The sequence below is a fragment of the Lagenorhynchus albirostris genome, chromosome 7 (genome assembly GCF_949774975.1).
Source record: "Lagenorhynchus albirostris chromosome 7, mLagAlb1.1, whole genome shotgun sequence".
NCBI lineage: Eukaryota > Metazoa > Chordata > Mammalia > Artiodactyla > Delphinidae > Lagenorhynchus > Lagenorhynchus albirostris.
Window position 1 is genome coordinate 87,571,034 of NC_083101.1, and position 22,826 is coordinate 87,593,859.

Below are 22,826 nucleotides of genomic sequence, written 5' to 3' on the forward strand. Positions count from 1 at the left end.
GGAGACTTTCGCTTTCAATTAATGGATAGGACAACTAGACAGGTCAACAAAGATATAGAAGACTTGAACAACACTATAAACCAACTACACCTAACAGAATATGAAGAACATTCCACACAAAAACAGCAAAATATCCATTTTTTTCAAGTGCACGTGGAACATTTCCCAAGATAGACCATATGCTGGGCCCAAAGCAAGAATCAATAAATTTTAAAAGACTGAAATCATCCAAAGCATCTTCTTTGACATACTTGGAATAAAACTATAAACCAATAACAGAAAAAAAACTGGAAAATTCACAAATATGTGGAAATTAAACAACAATCTTAAACAGCCAATGGGTCAAAGAAGAAATCACACAGGAAATTAGAAAATACTTTGACATGAATGAAAATAAAAGCACAACATATCAAAACTTATGGGATACATTTCTAGGACTGGAAGGCTTAATATAAGATACCACTGCTACCCAAAGTGATATACAGACTCAGTGCAATCCCTATTAAAATCCCAAAGGCCTTTTTTGCAGAAATGGAAAAAGCAATCCTCTACTTATGGAATTGCAAGAGGCTCCAAGTAGACAAAACAATATTTTAAAAGAACAAAGCAGTACTCACACTTCCCTATTACAAAATTTACTGCAAAGCAATGGCAATTAAGACAGTGTAGTACTGGCATAAGGAAAGACATAGGCCAATGAAACAAAATGAGAATCAAGGCATTAACCCTTATCCTATGGCCAATTGATTTTCAACAAGGGTGCCAAGAACATGCCATGAGGAAAGAATAGCTCTTCAACAAATAGTTCTGAGAAAACTGGATTTCTACATGCAAAAGAAGGAAGTTGTACCTCACACAATATATAAAAAATTAACTCAAAATGCATCATACACCAAAATGTCAGAGCTGAAACTTTAAAACTCTTAAAAGAAAACAGGGATAAATATTCATGACCTTGGATTTGACAATGGATTCTTAGATGTGGCACCAAAAGCCTAAGCAACAAAAGAATAGATAAACTGGACTTAAAATTAAAAACATTTGTGTCACAGGACATTATCAAGAAAGTGAAAAGACAACCTACAGAATGGGATACAATACTTGCAAATCATATGTCTGATAAGGTTTTAGTATCCAGAATATATAATGAACCTTTACAACACAACAACGAAAACTCAAATAAAATATGGGTAAAGGACTTGAATAGACATATCTCCAAAGTAGTTATATGTATGGGCAGCAAGCCCATGAAAAGATGCTCAACATCATTAGTCATTAGGGAAATGCAAATCAAAACTACAATTGAGGTCAATTATATCTCAGTAAAGCCTGAAGGGAAAAAGATTAAACACACACACACACACACACACACACACACACACACACACACACAGTGAGATACGACTTCACACCAACTCAGTTATACTCAAAAAAAAAAAAAACAGGAAAAAAGTAGAAATAAGGTGTTTTTTTGGTCAAGAATGTGCAGAAACTAGAAACTTCATACATTGCTGCTGGGAATGTAAAGTTTTGGCCACTGTGGAAAAGTTTGACGGTGTGATACAATGTCATATACATATGTACATATACATATACAATGGACTGTTATTCAGCCATAGAAACGATACACGCTACAAGGTGGATGAACCTCAAAAACAGTATACTAAGTAACAGAAGTCAGACACAAAAGGCCACATATTTTATGATTCCATGTAATAAAATGTCCAAAATAGGTAAAACCACAGACAGAAAACAGATTGGTGTTTTCCAGAGACTGCCTATAGAGGGGAAAAGGGAGTGACTACTTAATGAATACAGGACTTTCTTTTGGGGCAATGAAAATGTTTTGGAACTTGATATAGGTGGTGTTTTCACAATATTGTGAATTACTATCAGTGAATTATACTTCAAAATGGTTAATTTTATGCTATGTGAATTTCTGCTCAATTTTTTAAAACACTAACGAGCTCTGAACAGTACTATGGACTTTAGTTAATAATGTACCAATTTGGTTCGTTAACTGTAACAAATATATCATATTAATGCAAGACGTCAGCAATAGGGGAAACTGGATATGTGGTTGATGGGAACTCCCTGTACTGTCTTAACATTTCTATGTATGTAAAACTAATCTAAAATAAGCATTTCCTTGAAGAAAAAAACTTTCTTTCCAGGTAAGTTAAATTTTTACACATATAAGTTAAATGAAAAAAAAGAAAAGAAAAACATAAAAAACACCTACATCCAAACTGAAGACGTTTTTACTGCTGTCAATATAAAAACCTAAAGCCTTCCCAAAGCTTAAAAACATCAGCCTGAAACCTTGATAATAAGCCACAGCAAAATTCCCTTCAATCAATTTTCACCTTGAAAGAAAAGCTCAATCTCAACATGGATGAGTTATCTTATAAGTCATGTCTAAAAAATTCTTAGATATTAAAACCTATTTCTGCAACAGCCAAGAGGTAGAAGCAACCTAAATGTCCCCTGACAGATGAATGGATAAAGTAAATGGGATATATACAATGAAAAATTATTCACCCTTAAAAAAGAAGGCAATTCTGCCATATGCTACAACATGGATGAATATTAAGCACATTATCCTAAGTAAAATAAGGCAGTCACAAAAAGACAAATACTACATGATTCCACTTATATGCGGTATCTAAAATGGTCAAACTTAGAAACAGAAAGCAGAATAGTGGTTGCCAGGGGCCATAGAGGGGGAGAAAGGGGGAGCTCGAGATGGGTACAGTTTTGGTTTCGTAAGATGAAAAAGTTCTGGAGTTCTATTACAACAATGTTCATATAGTTAATACTTTAAAATGGTTAAGATGGTAAATTTTACATTATGTGTTTTCTGCCACAAAAGTATAAAAAGAAAAAAAAATGTGAGGGTACTGCCCAGTGGGCCAGTGGTAAAGAATCCGCCTTCCAATGCAGAGCACGCAGGTTCGATCCCTGGTCAGAGAACTAAGATCCCACGTGCTGGGGGGCAACTAAGCTGGAGCCACAACTATTGAGCTCGCATGCCTCAACTAGACAGCCTGCGTGCCTCAAACTACAGAGCCCACATGACCTGGAGCCCGCACGCCACAACTAGAGAGAGAAAAACCTGCAAGCCACAACTAGAGAGAAGCCCGAGCACTTAAACGAAGAGACCACGTGCCTTAATGAAAAAAGATCCCACATACCTCAACAAAGATCCCATGTGCCACAACTAAGACCCGATGCAGCCATAATAATAATAATAATAATAATAATAATAATAATGGAAAAGAATGTGAGAAAGCACTGTGGCAGATTATAATATTGTTAAAATATTCACTGCTCCTTCCGCACTGTGGGCCCCAATGAGGCCAACTTGGCCATATAACTTTGCTTTGACCAATGAAATGTGAATAGAAATCACACGTGTGACTTCTGAACAAAAGCTCTAAAAGCCATCACAAGGTTCTACCATCTCTCTTTCCTCTCTGCCTTGAGACTCGCATGTCCCAGGTAGGGGATGTTCCTCCTGGGTCCCAGAATGAACAGGATGAAGAGCACACCTGCTGTTAACCCTCACAGGATACATAACACGAGCTTTGTTTAGGTTGACGCTGAGATTTTGAGGTTCATTCGGCAGCATGGTTTAGCCTAAGCTACCTGACTCAGGCACATTGTTAATAAATATTTGTTAATGGGATAAAGATCTCATCAATTCTCCACAATAATTGTATAAATTGTTGCTGGTTATGATCATATCATGAATAATTGTTTTAAATAGTTTTAAAAATGAAAAACAAACACAGCATCTATGATCCATAAAAACAGCAGATGATTTGTTCTGTTAAGAAAGAAATGGAACGTGAAATAAGGTTAATTAAAAACCTTAGTAATACAACTCCTCTGCCATGAAAGGATAATTTCCCTAATTTTTTTAATACATTTAATGTATAGTATTGCAAAGTATAGAGTCAGTGATTCTCAACAAATCTTTGTTATTTATTTATATTTATTTTTGGCTGTGTTGGGTCTTTGTTTCTGTGCGAGGGCTTTCTCTAGTTGTGGCAAGCGGGGGCCACTCTTCATCGCGATGCGCGGGCCTCTCACTATCGCGGCCTTTCTTGTTGCGGAGCACAGGCTCCAGAAACGCAGGCTCAGTAGCTGTGGCTCACGGGCCTAGTTGCTCTGCGGCATGTGGGATCCTCCCAGACCAGGGCTCGAACCCGTGTCCCCTGCATTAGCAGGCAGACTCTCATCCACTGCGCCACCAGGGAAGTCCCCTAATTAATTTTTTTTTTTTTTTTTTTTGCTGTACGCGGGCCTCTCACTGCTGCGAACTCTCCCGCCTCGGGGCACAGGCTCTGGACGCGCAGGCCCAGCCGCCACGGCTCACGGGCCCAGCCGCTCCGCGGCACGTGGGATCCTCCCGGACCGGGGCACGAACCCGTGTCCCCCACATCGGCAGGTGGACGCTCAACCACTGCGCCACCAGGGAAGCCCCCCTCAATATTTTTTAAATACATAAAAACATATTGTTGACTCCATTACAATTTGAAATAACTGATTTAGTATCAAATACTATTCAGTATCAAAATTTTAAGATTATCCATTACTATTTTCTCTGTTTCTGGTTAAAAAAAAAATTATCAAGCATGTTTAATAGTGGAGGAAGTTTTTTTTTTTTTAAAGTTAACTATTTGGCTGCCTCCCAGTAACTCTAAGATCTTGTTTCATCCAGAAACAAGAAAATGCAAATCATACTTGCATTTTCCAAGTGAGAAATAAAGAGCTGAAAAATGCAACATAATACAACATCCCAGTCATATACAGGTAAGACTTCACTAAGTGCGTTCTTTCAACTAAGAAAATTAAACAAGGCAAGTAATCATCTAATACCCTAAATAAATGAATAAATAGCATCTTTTAACCATATATACAAAAATAAGCAGTGTCACTTAAAGAGGACCTTTTTCATCTTAGCCTTACCAATAAGAAAACCATGTATCTATGTACATTTTGACAATAATAGAGTTAACTCATCAGCAACTAAGTGTACCTGTAGCTTAAGAGAGAAATCTTGTCAAGACTGCTTGATGATTTGCAAAAAAAAAAAAAAAGTAAAGTTAAAAAAGAAACTCTTAGACATCCTATTGCTATTATATGGCAACTGCTGCAAAATAAGCTACTAGAAAGAAGAAAAATGAGTAAATCGCCAAAAATGTTTGCATACTTCAGCAGGTTTAATTTTTAAAACAATCTCAGTACCTCCAGAAGATAGTGATTTTGAAAGTGTTTTCTAAAATATTTCATGGTAAATGTTTTGTTTTCAATGTCAATAACTTTAAAGTTATTTAATAAAATTGGAGTTATTTCTCAAGCCACTTAGAATAATGTACACATTTACCTAAGCTTTAGAAAAAGTTATGTTCAAACTTTATATTCATGTGATTACTAAAAAAACTAAAAGTCCTCAACATATTTTTATACAAAGTAAAATTCAAATAAATTATACAGATACAACATGGAAGGAAAAGAAAAACAGTTCTCAGAGGGAGGCGTGTGTACCTTCTCACTTTCATGAGAAAATGTAAATAGATCTTATTTCCCTTTTCGAATTCAGATTTAGATCCGAATTTCCTATGGCTCGCATATCTGCTTCCTAACTCTATCCCCCACCTTGACCTATCTGGACCACTTTCTAAGTCTTAATTTGCATCTATCTATTGTACTGTGTGTATTCTCATGATGCACCTCAATCGAGATATAGGCAGTTATGAATAGTGTGTATTATTTCATAAGTCTACTTGCATCTTCTTTTTTTTCTTTTTTTTTGGCCATGCTGCCTGGCGGAATGTTAGTTGCCTTACCAGGGATCAAACCTATGCCTCCTACAGTGGAAGCGCAGAGTCCTAACCACTGGACCACCACCAGGGAATTCCCTACTTGCATCTTCTTAATACTAAAAATAAATAAATAAACCCCTAAAGTCAATACACACATGATAAACACAGAAGCAGTATCAGGTACAGATTAAGAGTAAGGGCTCTAAAAAGTTCCAATCAGTTCTGCCACTTATATAATGTTAACTTAATCTTGGGGACTTCTCTAATTCATACTTTTTCATCAGGTAAACAAGGTAAATTAATTAAAGAATTCAAAACAATCAACACAGAGTCTGGTGGTTTGCTCTGCAAGGCAATAAATAACAAATGGTGGCTACTATGTTCACGTTAACACGTTAACATGACGTTATGTTTAAACATGGTGGTTATCAAAAAGTACTGTGTACTAATCAGCTGTTTGTAAGGCTATGTGCAGTCTAGATGTTTAAAGTGATTGGTGATAGAAAGGGGAAACAGGATAGGCAGCTGGCGGGTCCTGAAGGGTAAGTGGTATCTGAGGATGTGCAGAGAAGCCAAACTACACAGGTCCCAAAGTGGAGAAGTAACCTCATGAATGCAGTCTGAGTAAAGGGCACAAAATATGGAGGCTTAGACTATCATTTGGCAGATGAAAATTAGACCTTCTCCCTTCCTTCCCAGAATTCTACAACCTGGGAAGAGACAGTGCTAATATATAACTATATCCCAATTGTGCTAAACAATCTTGAGATGAGGGGCCAAAATAAGTTGGTATTAGATGGATGTTCTCCTCACAGGCGGGGAGGCAGTGTTGGGCAGAAACAAACAAGAAAGCAAGCAAAAGCTGACACCTGGTGTGTAGGACTCAGATGTTAACACCTCCCATGGGAAAGGTGGCATCAAAAGACAGTAAATGAACACAAAAGTTGTTCTCAAACCCAAAGCTGTTATTGCCTCTAACCCACATACTGAGCGAAGGGGGTAGAAGTTGGTGCCATGTTATTGGCACCAACTATATTACAAATTTGTCTTCCCAAAAAGTGAGCAGACTCAGCCAGCATGATTCACCTATGAGTATATGGAGATAAAAGAACTACGAGTACTTTAGAGAAGCAAAACAAAGTAAAGGAGGCTGGAATTCCCAACCTTTAGTCTAGAATGCACTGATCACAAATCAAACTAGGTAACTTCCTTAAATGAAAGTATATTCCAGATGGCACAAAATATGGAGGCTTGAGGCTCCCCCTCAAGTTGCAAAAACTAAATGAATGAATTTTTGGAGCTGTATTTGGATTGCTTCATTGATAAAAGGACACGTTAAAATCAATTTGTCTACTAATTTATGAACTAATTTATGAAACAGTTATGGTATGAAAGATGGTGAGGAGGAAAAAAGTGAAATATATAACAGCCTTTTCACTTTTAAATGTTTTTCATAACTTGTGTTATGTTTTACTTCTGAAAAGAGGAAGACAAAGTGGAAATAAAATTCAAACATATGCATTATTAAGAATGTTTTCTAAAAGGTTTATATGAAGATAAAACTGTTTTAGCCCCCCCCAAAAAAAGTATAGATTTCACTTATTATAACATTAATCTTCTTGGATAATCCAAAATTAGATTCAGTTATAATTAAGAATAAAATAACAGATGCAAAATCTTCTATAAGTAATTTGTGCATATATGTCTTTATGTTGCTCAACCATATAACCTACTACATATATATTTTTTTAAGTACTAAACATGTAAATATGTTAACACGGAAAAATATCTAGGATACCCAGCCATCTTACTAAGGGCTACCTAGAGACAGCACACAGTGATTGTTCACTTCACAAACTCAGCACTAATATAAATATTTCTACTGCCTCTTCTTTCAAATTTTTACTGAAGTGCAGCTTCAAGAGTTGAAGTGTGTCAAGGCATATAGCTGTATAAATTTATAGTTCTTTAATAACAATGCCATTAGTAACAAAGTGTATCAATTTCCTCAGGGCTCAACACAGTGTTTCAACATCTTTGCTACTGCGTGTAAAATGATGATAAAACCTGTTTCAATTTTTATAATATTTGCCAATATAGACGTACTTATCAACAAGGTGATTTACTTGTTTTATCTTTAGCAAACTGCTTATCTTATATAGCCACTTAACAAATAGAATCTGAATATTAACCTTATATTAGCACCATTCATTACACAAATACTTAACTGAGCACATTTATTCAGCATTTACAGAGTATAAGGTATTAAAGTCAAATAAGTCTACCAGAGAGAAATTGTCCCGGCGCTCCTGGAGCTTACAGTCTATAGAGGTAAGTATATGTCAGCAGGGAGGCACCTCCAACACATGCTTCAGGACTAGGAGCCACAAAAACTCAACTACAGTACCAGCGTTCCCGCTACCTAGCTGTGTACCTTGGGGAGCTCCCTTCACCAATCCCTCTAAGCCTCAATTGCCTGATAGGTAAATTGTAGGTTTGAAACCTTTCCAGCTCTAATACAGTCTGAGACTCCAAGCAATTCGAGGTTGGTGACAACAGCGTCCCATTCCACTCTGAGCTCTCAGAACCTAGCAAAGTAGTACGCTGGATGCGTGAAAGACAGCGAGGGCTCAACTCCCGGTGGGGAAGATTCCCCTAAGTCCCTTCTTGTTCTTCGGCTATCTCTACAGGGCATCTTTAGCAGGGGCGGGGTATCTGCGGTGAGGCAGAAACTGCGCAACCCCTCCCCCCGCACGCAGAGGAACAGTTCAAGGCCTGCGGTCCTTCCCGCCCTCTCCCGCCAGAAAAGACTCAGCGGTGGGCCGAACGACTGGCAGAGCGGGTTGACCGTCCCCCTCCGTGACAACAAGGCCACACTCCCGCCTACTACACCTGCTGGCCTGTGGCCTCCGGTCTGCTGTGCTGCCCCACCCCCCCGGGCGGTGTCACGTGACTAAAACCTAGCCCCGCCCCCGGGGCAGTTTTTTGGCGCGCGGCAGTGACGTCAGCGTCCTGTCACCCGCCAACGCCACCGCCCCTGCCAGAGCGACCTCGCGTTTTAAACTCGGCCCCGCCCCGCCCGCCGTGTCTGCGGGCGCTGCCGGCTCCCGGGCCGCGCCGTTAACGGGCACCGACTGCCCCAAGCCCCGCTCGCGCTGCTTACCTTGAGGTGGCCGCTGTCCGGGCTGCTCGCTTCCTCCTCGTCCTCACCTCCTGAGGCGGCGGCGGCCGAAGCGGTGGCCGGGGGCGCGCCCCGGCCCCGCAGCCCTGGGTGCTCTGCGGCGGCGGCGGGCAAGGCAGCTGAGGCGGCGCCCCCGGCGGCTCCGGGGCTGAGCGTCACGTTGTGCGCGTTCTCACCCCAGCGCCACGGGTACACCATGAAGTCACTGAAGCCGGGGCTGGTGGGAATAAGCGGTGGCGGCGGCTCCGGCTCCCCTCCGCCGCTGCATGTGGGCTTGATCGGGGTCGTCCTGATGACCGACACCAGCACCCGCTTCGGGGAGTCCTGGCAGAAGATGACGGGCGGCGGCTGCGGCGGGTTGTCAGCCATCGGCGCCTCCACACCCCGGATCATTGCCCGGCCCCGATCCGCAGCTCCGGCGGCCGTGGGCCGCACTCCCTGAGCCCGGGTCTGGCCCTTTGCTCCGCTCGCCCGCGCTGCTCGGAGTCGCCGGCTCTCAGTCCCGCTGGCTCATGGCAGGCGGACGTTTCCTGGAACCCTCCTGCGCGGCGGCCAGCGAAGAAGCAGAGCCGCTCGGCCTGCACCAGGCTGCCAGGGCCGGACCCCAACCCTGGGTCAAGCCCGCCCTCCACTCTTTGTGCTCCCCAACGCAGGCTGCAGCGGCGGGAAGCAGCGGGCGCCTTGCCTTGCGATGACAGGAAAGCAAGACGCGCAGCGCCGAGCCCCCGAAAATAACAACCTGCCGCCGGGGTCCCTGCTCCAGTTTTTCCCGCGTTACATTTCGCGCCTGGGCGGAACCAATCACCGCCAGTCCCCTGCCCGCTGGCCGCAGCGGCGAGTGACAGGACATGCGAGCCAATAGCTGTGCCTGGATTTCTTTCTAGCCAGAGCGGGGCGGAGCCGGACCTGCGCGCGGGTCCTTTCTGCCACGCTATTGGCCACGGCTCTTGTATTTTTTTTCTGCCTGAAGAGCCAACAGCGTTCGAAACTCCGGGGGAGCGCGCGACGTCTGCACTCGCCCAGACACACCCTCCAGTAGCCCCGCCCCTGCCGTCCTTCCGCGCGGTTAGTCAGGGTTGGAGGCGCGCTGTGGGCGACAGGCAGGGGTGGGCGGTAAGAGAGTTGCTGATTGGAAAGTTATCAGAGAGGGGGCGGGCCAGGGGTGGTAGTTGGCCGGCGGGGTCGCTCGTCTGGCGGCCCCTCCCGCCTGTGGCTGTTGGGCTGTAGTTCCCGCGCGGCTGGGAATTTAAAGGGCTGGGGCCCGGGCTGCCCGCCCCCGTCCGTGGCTCCCGCCACCAGCTCTAGGGGGACCGAGGCCTTCTTACTGCAGTTTCTAGTAGACACCAAAAGGTGCGTCGTTTCTTAATGGTTCCCATCTGCCCAGCTGTTGGACTCGCTGTGAGTTGACCCTCTCCGCACCCCCCCTACTCACCCCAAGGCTGAGGTGGGCATCAGTCCCAGCCTTCGCCTCCCCGGGCCTCGGTTTCCCATTTGTGTAAAGTGGGGTAGTTAAGGAAGTCGTCTCTGAGGTCCCCGTGTGCTGCTCGCCGCTCGGAGGGGACACGAACACAGGCGTGTGTCCATTCTTACACCCGGGACGGATGCCCCAAAGACGCCAGAGGACTCCCCGCCCTTCCGCCGTGGTTCCTCACCCGTCCGGGGCCGGCCCTTCATCCCCCGTCTGGAAGGGCGTTGAGCTGTGGGTGCCCCGGAGGGTTCGGGTCATTCCCAGCTCTGCCCGCCCCCGCCTCAAGGACCCCACCCCGCACCAGAGGGATCCTGAACGACCGGAGTCTAAGTCTGACAGTCACCCACCGAGGGCCAGTGTGGGCTCGGAAGGGGATGGGGGCAAAATGGGATGTCCAGCCTCGTATTCACTAGAATGTGAAAGAAGTGACTGTGTTTTGTTTTGTTCTTTGGTTTATTGCCAGGGCCGAGCCTGACTCATGGTAGACTTTCAATAAATAGTTGTTGAATAAATGAGTGAATATTTGGTAGTTAAAGATTAGGATTGGTAATTAGAACAGACCTGCATAATTTAAGCTGAGTATTCTCTCTCCCCAACACACACACACACACACACACACACACATCTATGCCACAAGTGTTTAAAAACAAGTTTAACTTATGAACAACTTCTAAGATACATTTTTAAGTGATTAAAAAAAAATGGGGACTTCCCTGGTGGTCCAGTGGTTAAGACTCCTCACTCCCAATGTAGGGCCGCCTGGGTTTGATCCCTGGTCAGGGAACTAGACCCCCCGTGCCTCAACTAAGACCCGGCACAGACAAATATATTTTTTTAATGGACTAGTATGATTTTATTCACCTTTTTAAAAAGGTGGAAAATAAACATACATTTTTGCTTTTATATATGCAAAATACTAGCAAGATACACAAGAAACTGATACATAAGTTGACCCCAAGGAGGGGAATTATATGGCTGGGAAACAGAAATTGAAAGATTTCAAAAGATACAACATATAGCTCTTTGTATCTTTTGTACATTGAAACAAGTGAAAATATCTTTGCAATAAATAAACAATAGTATGTAGCTACCATCTCCTGGAGGCCTAGTATAATAATAGCATATATCTACTGATATACAATAATATGGTTGGTAGCTTCACTTACATTCTACTGCTCTCAATTCTGTGAGGTAGTTATTACTATTCCCACTTTATAGATGAGGAAATTTCAGGCTTGTCCAAGGTCACCTAACTCGATAAAAATCTTTTGTAAGGATGGCTCTGAAAACTGCCTATGGAGTATACCCCTTAGAGTCTGCTGAACAAAAGGAGGAAGTGGCTGAAAAATGGGCACCCCACATTTCTGAGACCTCTTTCTCATGTTCTAGAACTTTCAGGTTTTAGAGGTTAAAACCAATTTGATATTTTAATAAATAGCTGATGTGGAAAGTTGAAAGTTCATCTCTCATTTTACTTAATTAAACTCATTTTGTTTTTACAATTTTATGCCAAATGACTGCACCACATACTTGTGAGTCCATTAGAAGGAAACTATAATCCATCTATTTTGTACTTGAAAAACACTGAAAAGAAAAAAGTGATATATCCATCTTGGACTCTCAAATTATGGGTTGAGTAAGATCCAACAGATTAAGCACCAATAGTTACTGTTTAACATGCCCCAGAGTTCAAGATGAGTCATTCAGAACCAAGACACTGACTTTCTGCTTCTAAAAATTACTCTTCATCAACAGTAAGCTGGCAACTCCACTTGCTCTCTACCACAAGAGAATGAAAAACATGCCAGGAATGTATGAAGTGGGCAGAGGGTGATTCTAGGAGCAGAGCTGAGGTCATGCAAGATCTGCTTGTTTGGTTCCATTTGCATGCAACTAGGAAGCTGTCTGAAGTGTGTGGATCATATTTCTGATGTCTTTGTTCTGCCCTAGGCAGAGTCAACATCCCAGAATACTAAAACCCATCTAAGGATACTTACTATATTATTACAGTAGTCTTTCCAGTTGTTAACAATGTAGGCCTCTTCTGATAAAGATATATACCTCAAACCCTCATTTTAATATATATTTTAAAGTTTCAAGATACAATCTGAGTAAAAGAAAGCAAGATTTTTTTCACTTGAAAACAATATCAACAAGAGCATTTGAAGCTGCTTGATTGCTACAAAATCTTCTGGTTAATGTGGGAGACTGAGCATAACATAAATCCTTTTAAGTGATTTGTCTTCAGAGCTAAAAGTGCAGATAAAACAGCTTTGCAAATAAATGTAGATGAAATGGGATAAAAATGCCTGATCACTTCTTCTGAGATGATTAACAGGAAGATATTTTACCATAAAAATTATCCAAAATAATTTTCTCAATGTTCTGTTTGGCAGCAGACTCAAACTTGAGTTCCAAAAAGCCCTCTTACGATGAAAGAAATCTAGGAGGAAATGGTTCCCCATAGTATTTCAGTGGGAGTTTTAAGCTCTATCAACAGGAAAATATCTACATAGACCAGGTATGTTTTTCATTCAAAAGAGCTTTCCCCAAAATATTTTCCAAAAACTTTGTGCAATGAGAGTTTCATCAAGTTAAGAGTATAAGGAAACATTTTTAACATTGATTTGCCTATCTACCATCACAAATGCCCAAATATCTCATTATGATGTCATTGCTAATTTTCTTAGAAATAGCTCTTTTGCTTTCAAATACGCAATCTAACTTTGGTTGCAAGTAAGAGTAAGCCTGTCAGGCCAGTTTAGAAAACGAAGACAGAATTATTAAAAGGAAATAGGGGTGTCAAATGGACTTCAAAGTCAGGATTAGAACCTGAAACTGGTCTTCAGAACCTTCTGGGGACACATGGTTTCTGGCCTCATTTCCTCCATCTGTAGGTGTGCTTCATTCTTTCCTCTCTGAAGACACGTTTCTTTGCTTTTCCGAGTAAATGGCTAAATATACACAACGATACACCAGCCTCTGAGTTGTTTATGCTGTATTCAAGCCACCAGAAGAAACAGATTGGCATTTGCAAAACTCAACTTCAAATTATTAAGAGGTAGAATTTGATTGTCCAGCTTGGATCAGGTAGTGCAATCAGCAGGCACAACCAGTAGTAAAGAGGTGGGCTGGGATCTTTATGATCTGAAGAACAGTTCTCAGAGAAGAGGGAGATGGCTTGTAGATAGTACTAGAAATGCAAAAAGTACATCTTTTCCAAAGAGATGTGTGTTTTCCATTTAACAGTAAATCATGAACGTGTATTATGTCATAAGTATTCTTTCTCAGTGATCTAAGTGACATTGTATTTAGTTGCATAGGAGCACCGTAGCTTCTTGAACTATCCTCTACTTTTCAAATTGTTTTCTTAGTTTTCTGTTTTTAAAATCAATACTTTAATGACCATGCATATAGTTAAATCTTTGCCTGCATTCATGATAATTTTCTCAGGTTATATTTTTCTAAGTAGAATTGATAGGTCCAAAAGTTTACAAAACTTTTAAGTCTTTTGATATGTATTAGAATATTATTTGATCTTATATATCCCATTTGATGGGCCCTGAATTCAATGTACTTATGTCTTGTCTCTTTTTCATCTTCACCAGTAGCTTTCAAATTGCAGAGCATATCACAGAGGTTAAATTAATATTTGTTAATTGACTGACTAACTTCATAAGTGAATATGTGTGATGTGGTTGGGAAACACCACATTGAAGTATATGAAATTTGTTTAACACACATATAGTGATGACAATTGGTGATTATTTAGACTGACTATAAGTTGGAATTTGATTCTCAGAAAAAGGACAAGACTCTAAAAATACAATATTTTTAGTTTTTGCATTTACCCAGTTCATGTGGTTAATCAGGGAATAAAGTACCCAATGTGCCACACTGAATCATTATTACCCTGAAACATAGCAGGAAGCTATATGTTCCTCCTTTCTGTATTCAGAAAGGAGGACCTTATGGCACTAGCTGGCTACGTATGGTCCCCTTCTTTCTTCATAATAAAATCCCTATATTTTTGATGCATCATTGTACCTAGCTAAAATTCTACATCTACCATCCTCCCTTGAAACTAGATGTGTTCGTTGTCAATTAGCTATTAAGCAATGTTACTAGGTGGTATCTCAGGAAGCTTCTTTAGTCTTTTCACCCTTCTTCTCTCTTCCAGCCCGAATTGTGAATGTGATGTCTAGAGATTTAGCAGCCAATTTGAAAAACTGAAGCTTAGTGTTAAGAATGGTAAAGCAGAAAAACAGAAGGAATCTGAGTCCTTGATGACTTGATGCAACAGGCATACCTGCCAAGACGGCCCAGTTCTGGATATCTTTTATGTGACAGAGAAATAAACTTTGGTCTTAAGTCATTCTTATTTCTGGAATCTGTCACTAATGGCCCAAAGCCATTCCTAACTGGTAGAGTACCTATATCCAAGCTGGATTTCAACAGAATGGCTCTAATGATAGAGTGGTCCGGTGTGTCACACAACTAGACATCCACCAAAGACATGAGCTTCCTTTTCACAGTGTAGAGTTTTCCTATAAAAGGACAGTACAGGTAGAGACTACTGTTTTGTCACTCCTTACACCTGGGTGTCACCATGTGACTTATTCTCAGCAATGTAGTATGAGCAAAATTGAGGTGTTATTTGCAGACCAGGAATGTTAAGAGGAAGATGTGCTATCTCCCGTCTGTCAGCTGGATGCAGAGAATCCAACCAAAGACTTTGAGTCCTTAGGAGATAGCAGAGCCACAATCTGAAAGGAAGAGGTGTCCCTCTATCACCACAAAGAGAGAAGCTACCAGCCATTAAGAGCATCATGGAACATTTGTTACAGCAGCCAGAATTACCTTAATTAATACAGAAATTAGTATCAGAAGTAAGATGTTGATGTTACAGAAATCTAACAATATGCAAAGCTGGGTTAATTATCAGGTGGAAGTAGCAAAGAAACTGATATCAAAAGCTGAAGAGAGAATGACCCATGTCATGCAGCCACAGGACATTTGACGAAACTGTCTAACTGGTAGGTAGGAAGGAAGACCAGAGGTCTACTGAGTAGCTTTAGAGGAAGTAGTTGGTAAGAGTTGGTATGATAGCATATGCTGATGTTTACTTTCGGCTTTTAGCAAGTTATTACCAGCAAGAGGTGGAATTCAGGGAAAAAAACTGCCCAGCCTGAGAGCAGAAATGGAATGCAATACAGAAACAACAAACACTGGGCCTCTAGGTGTTGCAAAAGCTGTTTGCAGGCTCCAAACAGTAAGAGATAAGACCCAAAGAGGTTTAGGTACCAAAATTTATGGCTAAGGCAACAATCAGACCAAGAGTGCAGGATTCTCACCTATTGTTTCATAGGGCTTCAATGTAGTTAAGAGAGCAATAGGGGGCAAAGAAGCAGAGAAACAGATTAGGCCTCAGAATTCTGCCTAGGTTGTGGTTAGAGTCACACTGAACAGCCTGGATGCAAATAGATCAGAAGCCTACCAAGTGTCACAAAGAATTCTTGACCACAGGGGTCACAGGGAACCAAAGGGAGTTTCTTCCAGAGGCATAACCAGAATCCACTCAATGAAACCCCACCCCCGCCCCATTTCAATGCCTGCCCTTCAGGATTTTGTCATTTCTGTGGACTAAGGACTGCTGTGTGTCTCCATTTTTTTCTTGTCCAAATGGGTGTTTTATCCTGTCCCTGCTCCACCGTTATATCGTAGGGCAGACAGCTTTGTGGTTTATAGGTGGTAACCCATGAGGAGGCACTTTGTGCTTTGCAAAGAGGACTGTGTGTTACCTGGATGTAGTAAACTGGATGGATCTTTGGAGGAACTGAGTATGTTCTATGTATGAGAAGAAGGGTGCTCTTGGAAATTTGGTGGTTAGAGGCCTGGGGGAGATGGATAGCTGTCCGCTGTTAAAAAGAAAATCATGGGCCCAAAATGGGCTCCCTTATGCTAAGCCATGCCATCAAACCAGGGCTTAATACCTAACCTAACTGGAGCGTCAACATCCCCCAGGAGTTTTCTGCTCAGCACCTATGAGGTGATCTGTCATATGGGCCCTCTTCATCCTACAAAGGAAGATGAGGTGTCCACCACACAGACCCCTTCTGTCCCCATGGGGAGGTTACCTAAACCTGAAATAATCTTTTCTGTTTATGACTTCCCTGTGTTGCCTTTAAAGAACTTTCTCTTTCTATAGCCCTTTGGAGCTTCTTTCTACCTGCTAGATGGAATGCTGCCTTATTCATGAATCATCCAATAAAGCCAAATAGATCTTTAAAAGGTACTCGGTTGAATTTTTGTTACTTAATACCACTAAAAGTTCATTTTCTACAAAGATTCTTTTTTAGTGCAAGGAATACATTTCCTAGCCCCCTGTTATCTAGGTGGGGGTCGTGTGACAAGTTATCATCAATTAGTGTGATCAGAAGTAATGTGCTTCACTTTTAGGCCAAGGAGATTACAAAGCAGTTGATAGATCTCCTCCCTCACCTCCCCATCTCCCACTGTGATGCTGAGGATACAGCAGATGAAGCCTAGGCCTCGGGGACCAACAGCATCAGCATCACCTGGGAACTTGATAGAAATGCAAGTGATTGGACCCCATCCCCCCACCTTACCCCACCCCACCCCCAAACTACAGAATCAGAAATTGTGAGGATGAGACCCAGCCACCTATGGTTTAGCAAGCCCTCCAAGTGATTCTGATGACGCTCAGATATGAGGGCCATTGTCTTAACGGATAATGGAGCTCAGTCTCTAAGGGGCCTGAGTCCTTCTCTCCCCAAGGAAGAAAACCATCCATAAATCAGGTATGCTTCTTTAGGACTTTACCTAAGTGAAAAATAGTTCTTTCATGTTTGAGCCATCAAACATTTGGGAATCTACCAGTTTCAACAGCTAAAGTCACCTTAATTCACTTGAAGTGTTTGGAAAGGGGCTGAGAACCAAAACCGTACACCCCACTCACCCCGGACACTGAGAACTGAAACTACTTCACTCCCACTTACCTCATCCTCTACATTAACATCTACATCAACATGTTTTCATTCCTCTGTCTTCATTACTTTTCTGGGAGTTTCTTTCCCAGGCAAAGATTGACAGTTCATCACAGGAATTTCCTAAAAGAAACCCTTCAAAGTAAGACATCCACAGGCATTTTGTGCCCTAAGATTCTTTGAATCCCTAGCCTCAAAAACCATTCCTTGTTGTTTCTACCAATCCTGAACAGTTTTATCTGATCTTTACCCAATTCTAATCAAATCCCTACACTGAAAGACCTTTCTTAAGACAAACTTCAAATTCTCAATAAGTTCTCTCCTGAGCTTCCCCCCTTTCAGAAACTGCCAAAACTCTGAGGAGATGTGGTTCTTCCTTACCAATGTAAGCAATAAACTCAGCTCTGTCTTATCAGTAGATTGTGTTCGTGATAATTGTGAGACATCACTAGACAGGGCTGACAAAATACTACTATATCCATGAGTTAGTAAATAGGGCAAGTAGAAATCACATAGATTGAGAGCATATAATAATTTATGTGCTTATAAATAGAAGAATGAAATCACGACATCCTATCCTCCCTGGACAGAGTATGACCTTGGCCAAGAATTTAATATGAACTTATAAGTACAGCCTTAGCAAGGTCTAATATAGCTAAGGGAGCTACCTGTGAAAGGTACAGTTTTTACCTATTGGACTAACAATAGGATTGCTTTGTTTTCCTAGAAGGCCTGAGAGGTCATAATGTGAAAACAGAGATCAAAGAAGGAGCAATGAAGGGAAGAACCAATATGTCTCATATTATAATGTCCAGCAAATAATGTACAGGACAGATTCCATTTATCAAGAAGTGGCTTATAAATTATGAGTAAGCAGGAAAATACTTCTCTTTCTCCTCATGGGTTCATTGCACTACTTCTGGGAATTAAAATTTGTCCTTGGGAAATGGCATGATGAACATGATTATGTATTGTGTGTTTTATTCAGTAGTTAGCCTAGGCAGTCCAGAGAAAAAAAGATATGTTGAACTCCCACTGGAAAGAGATCTAGAGAACCAGATTTTAAGTTACCCACAGCTATTCTAAACTGCTTCTTGAAACAGAGCACCAAAGTCTGCCCTCACTTCCATGCCCAACTGTTCTGTGGGACCTGGAGAGTCACCACCAACTCTTCTTCTCCAGGCCCTCTTCCCTGGGGTGTTATTCTAATCTAGATTGAATAACTCATACTTAAGGGCTTAAGCTGCTAAAAAAAGAAGCATGGATTCAGAATAAGAGCGATTCTTATGTGTAGGGACTAGAGTTTCTTGAAAAGTAGCAGGGGAGTGGGACACCTGTATTACCAGGTTTAGAAGGAGGCAGTTCCATAAGAAAAGCATGGCCTTGATGACAGGGAAGCAAGAGATTAGGGTAGGAATGAGGAGTCCTTCTGGAGGCTTTAACTTCTTGAGAACTTTATACCCAGGACTTCAGGAAAGTGATATTCAGTGTATACTTTTGAGTTTTTCCTCTCCTGCACAACAATTCCAAGCATTCTAAAAAGCCTGGTGCATCCTTAGAGGCACATGTTGTAGTCCAATGAACAATAAAGAACAAGGTAGAAAGGGAAGTCTGGCTGGCATCTCACTCAGTCTCCCTAGACTTGTGTAGAGAAGAACAGCATCCCATTCAAGAGTCTAGGAGTTCCAAATGGTGACTGGCAGGGCAAAAGACAGAGCTGATAGGGGCAGGGAGGGACAGCTAATGGGGGAAACTCAGAAGGACTTAAGATCCCCACCTAAAATTATATACTTGTATACTTTATTTGCATGTATAACAACAAAGCATTCTATGTCTGACATAATGATCTTTCAAAACTTAAGAAGAGGGCTTCCCTGGTGGCGCAGTGGTTGAGAGTCCGCCTGCTGATGCAGGGGACAAGGGTTCGTGCCCCGGTCCGGGAAGATCCCACATGCCGCACAGCGGCTGGGCCCGTGAGCCATGGCCGCTGGGCCTGCGCGTCCGGAGCCTGTGTTCCGCAACAGGAGAGGCCACAACAGTGAGAGGCCCGCGTACCACACACACAAAAAAAAAAAAAAAAAAAAAAAAAAAAAACTTAAGAAGAAATTAAGACATCCTCAAATAAACAAAAATTGAGAGAGCTCGTCACTAGCAGACCTACACTACAAGAAGTACTCAAGAGAGTAGAATGGGGCTTCCCTCGTGGCGCTGTGGTTGAGAGTCCGCCTGCCAATGCGGGGGAGAGGGGTTCGTGCCCCGGTCTGGGAAGATCCCACATGCCACGGAGTGGCTGGGCCCGTGAGCCATGGCCACTGAGCCTGCGCAACGGGAGAGGCCGCAGCAGTGAGAGGCCCGCGTACCACAAAAAAAAAAAAAAAAGAGAGAGTACAATGTATTATCTTGCAACTGCTTTTTTCCTGCCTGATTTAAAAGTCAGCTTTACAAAGCAATAATTATAAATCTATGTTGATGGACACTAATATACAAAGATATAATTTTTGACAACAATATCCTAAAGGGGGAGGGACAGAGTTGTACAGGAGTATATTTTTTCTATAGTTTTGAAATTAAGGAAGTATCAGTTAAAACTAGATTTTTCTAAATTAAGATGTTAATGCTAATCCCCAGAGCAACCAATTAAACAAACTCAAAATATATAGTGAAAGAAATGACAAGGGAATCGAGTTGATATACTAGAAACTGTTTAACACAAAAAGCAGTAATTGAGGATTTGAGGAACAGAGAAGATATAAGACATATAAAAAAAAATCAAAATGGCAGATGAAAATTGTACCTTATCAAATAATTACATTAAATCTAAATGAATTAATTTTTCCAATTAAAATGTAGAGATCTGCAGAATACATTTTAAAATGCTATTCAACTATATGCTGTCTAAAATTGACTCCTTTAAGATTCCTCAACATAATACTATCAAGCTAAATGTAGCAACATATAAAAAGGATTATACACAAATATCAAGTGGAACTTAATCCAGGAATGCAAGGAAAGAAAAGAAAATCACATGATCAGATTTTTGATAGACACAGAAATGGCATTTGACAAAATCCAGCACCCATTCATGGTTAAACGACAACAACAATCAAATAAACAAAAAAACATTGACAAACTAGGAATGGAAGGGAACTTTCTCAACCTGATAAAGGTCATCTATGAAAAACCCACAGCTAACATCATACTTAATGATGAAATACTGAAAGCGTTCCCCCTAAGTCCAGGAATAAGACATGAACATTCACTCTTCCCATTTCTATTAAACATTATACTAGAGGTTCTAGCCAGAGCAATTATACAAGAAAAAGAAGAAGAAGAAGTATAACTACCTCCATTTCAGATGACATAATCTTATATATAGAAAACACTAAATAATCCACACACAAAAAACACCAAAATTGTTAACATTAATTAAAAAGTTCAGCAGTGTTGCAGGATAAAAGTTAAATATGCAAAAATAAGTTGCTTTTCTATACTCTAGCAGTGAACAAAGTATGAAATTAAGAAAATAATTCCATTTGCAATAGCATCAAAAGGATTAAAACAATTAAATTTAATCAAGGAAGTCCAAAACTTGTACATTGAAAACTATAAACCTTTTTTGCAACAGCATTATTGTTCACATATTATAAAATTTTTCCATTTAAAATGTGCAATTCCATGATTTTTACTATAACTACAGAGTTATGTATTACCACAATCAATTTTAGAACATTTTAATAACCTCAAAAAATAAACACCGTCCCCTTTACTTATCAACCCAACCTCTATCCTATCTCCACTCCCCAATTCTAAGCAACCACTAATCTACTTTCTGCTTCTATGGATTTACCTATACTGAATATTTCATATAAATGGAATCATATAATATGTGATTTTTTGTGACTGACTTCTTTCATTTAGTATAATCTTTCAAGGTTTATTCATGTACAGTCAGCCCTGTGTATACACAGGTTCCACATCTGCAGATTCAACCAACTGCAGATTGAAGATATCTGAAAACAATTCTCTAAAGTTCCAAAAAGCAAAACTTGAATTTGCCACCCACCAGAAATACTTACATAGCATTTACATAGTATTAAGTATTATAAGTAATCTATAGATGATTTAAAGTGTACAGGAGGATGTGCACAGGTTATGTGCAAATGTTTGTGTAAAGGACTTGAGCGTTGTGGATTTTTTTATTCATAGGGTGGGTCCTGAAGCCAATATCCCTCAGATACCTAGGGATGACTGTATAGCATGTATCAGTACTTCATTCCTTTTTATGGATGACTAATAACCCATTTTATGTACATACCACATTTTGTTTATCCATCAGTTGACAGACATTTAGGTTGTTTCTACTTTTTGGCTATTATGAATAATGCCTGTATGAACATTCATGTGTAAGACTGTGTGGACATATGTATTCATTTCTCTTGGGTATATACCTAGGAGTTAAATTGCTGGGTCAAATGGTAATTTTGTGTTTAAGTTTTTGAGGAACTGATAGGCTGTTTCCCAAAGAGGCTGCACCATTTTACATTCTCAACAAAAATGTGTGAGGGTTCCAATTTCTCCACATCCTCGCTAACACTTGTTATTATCTACATTTTTTACTATAGTCATCCTAGTGGATATGAAGTGATAGCTCATTGTTGCTATCAGTGATAGCTTCCAATTCCCTGTTGACTAACAATATTTAGTCTATCTTCCCATGCTATATCCCCTTTGGAGAAATGTCTATTCAGACACTTTAACATTTTAAAATAGTTACTTATCTTTTATTATTAGTTGTAAGAGTTCTTAGTATATTCTATATATATGTCCATCAACAGATATATAATTTGTAAATATTTTCTCCCATGCTGTGGGTTGTCTTTAACTTTCTTGATAGTGTCTATTGAAGAACAAAAGTTTTCAATTTTGAAGTCTAATTTATCTATTTATTTTTGTTGTTGTTTGTGCTTTTGGTGTTACATCTAAGAATCCATTGGCAAATTCAAAGTCATGAAGATTTACCTCTATGTTTTCCTTTTTAACTAGGGTAAAATGTACATAACATAAAATTTACCATATTAATCATTTTTAAGTGTACAGTTCAGTAGTATTAAGTACATTCACATTGTTGTACAACCAACCTGTAGAACTATTTTCATCTTGCAAAACTGAAAACCTATACACATTAAACAACAACTCCTAATTCTCCCCTCTTCTCAGCCTCTGGCAACCACCATTCTACCAGCTGAGTCCATGAACTTGACTATTCTAGGTACTTCATTTAAGGGGAATTGTACAATATTTACCTTTTTATGACTGGCTTATTTCACATAGCATACCCC

At 40.7% G+C, this 22,826-nt stretch overlaps 1 protein-coding gene across 1 annotated transcript in view; it reads right to left on the reverse strand.

Moving 5' to 3' along the window:
• ZNF367 (zinc finger protein 367) overlaps positions 1–9,806 on the reverse strand; it is a 28,620-nt gene extending 18,814 nt beyond the window's left edge. The window contains exon 1 of the mRNA XM_060155389.1: positions 8,995–9,806. Coding sequence (XP_060011372.1) covers positions 8,995–9,405 — 411 coding nt within the window. The 5' untranslated portion in view covers positions 9,406–9,806. The remainder of the gene's footprint in view (positions 1–8,994) is intronic.
• Positions 9,807–22,826: the final 13,020 nt, after the last annotated feature.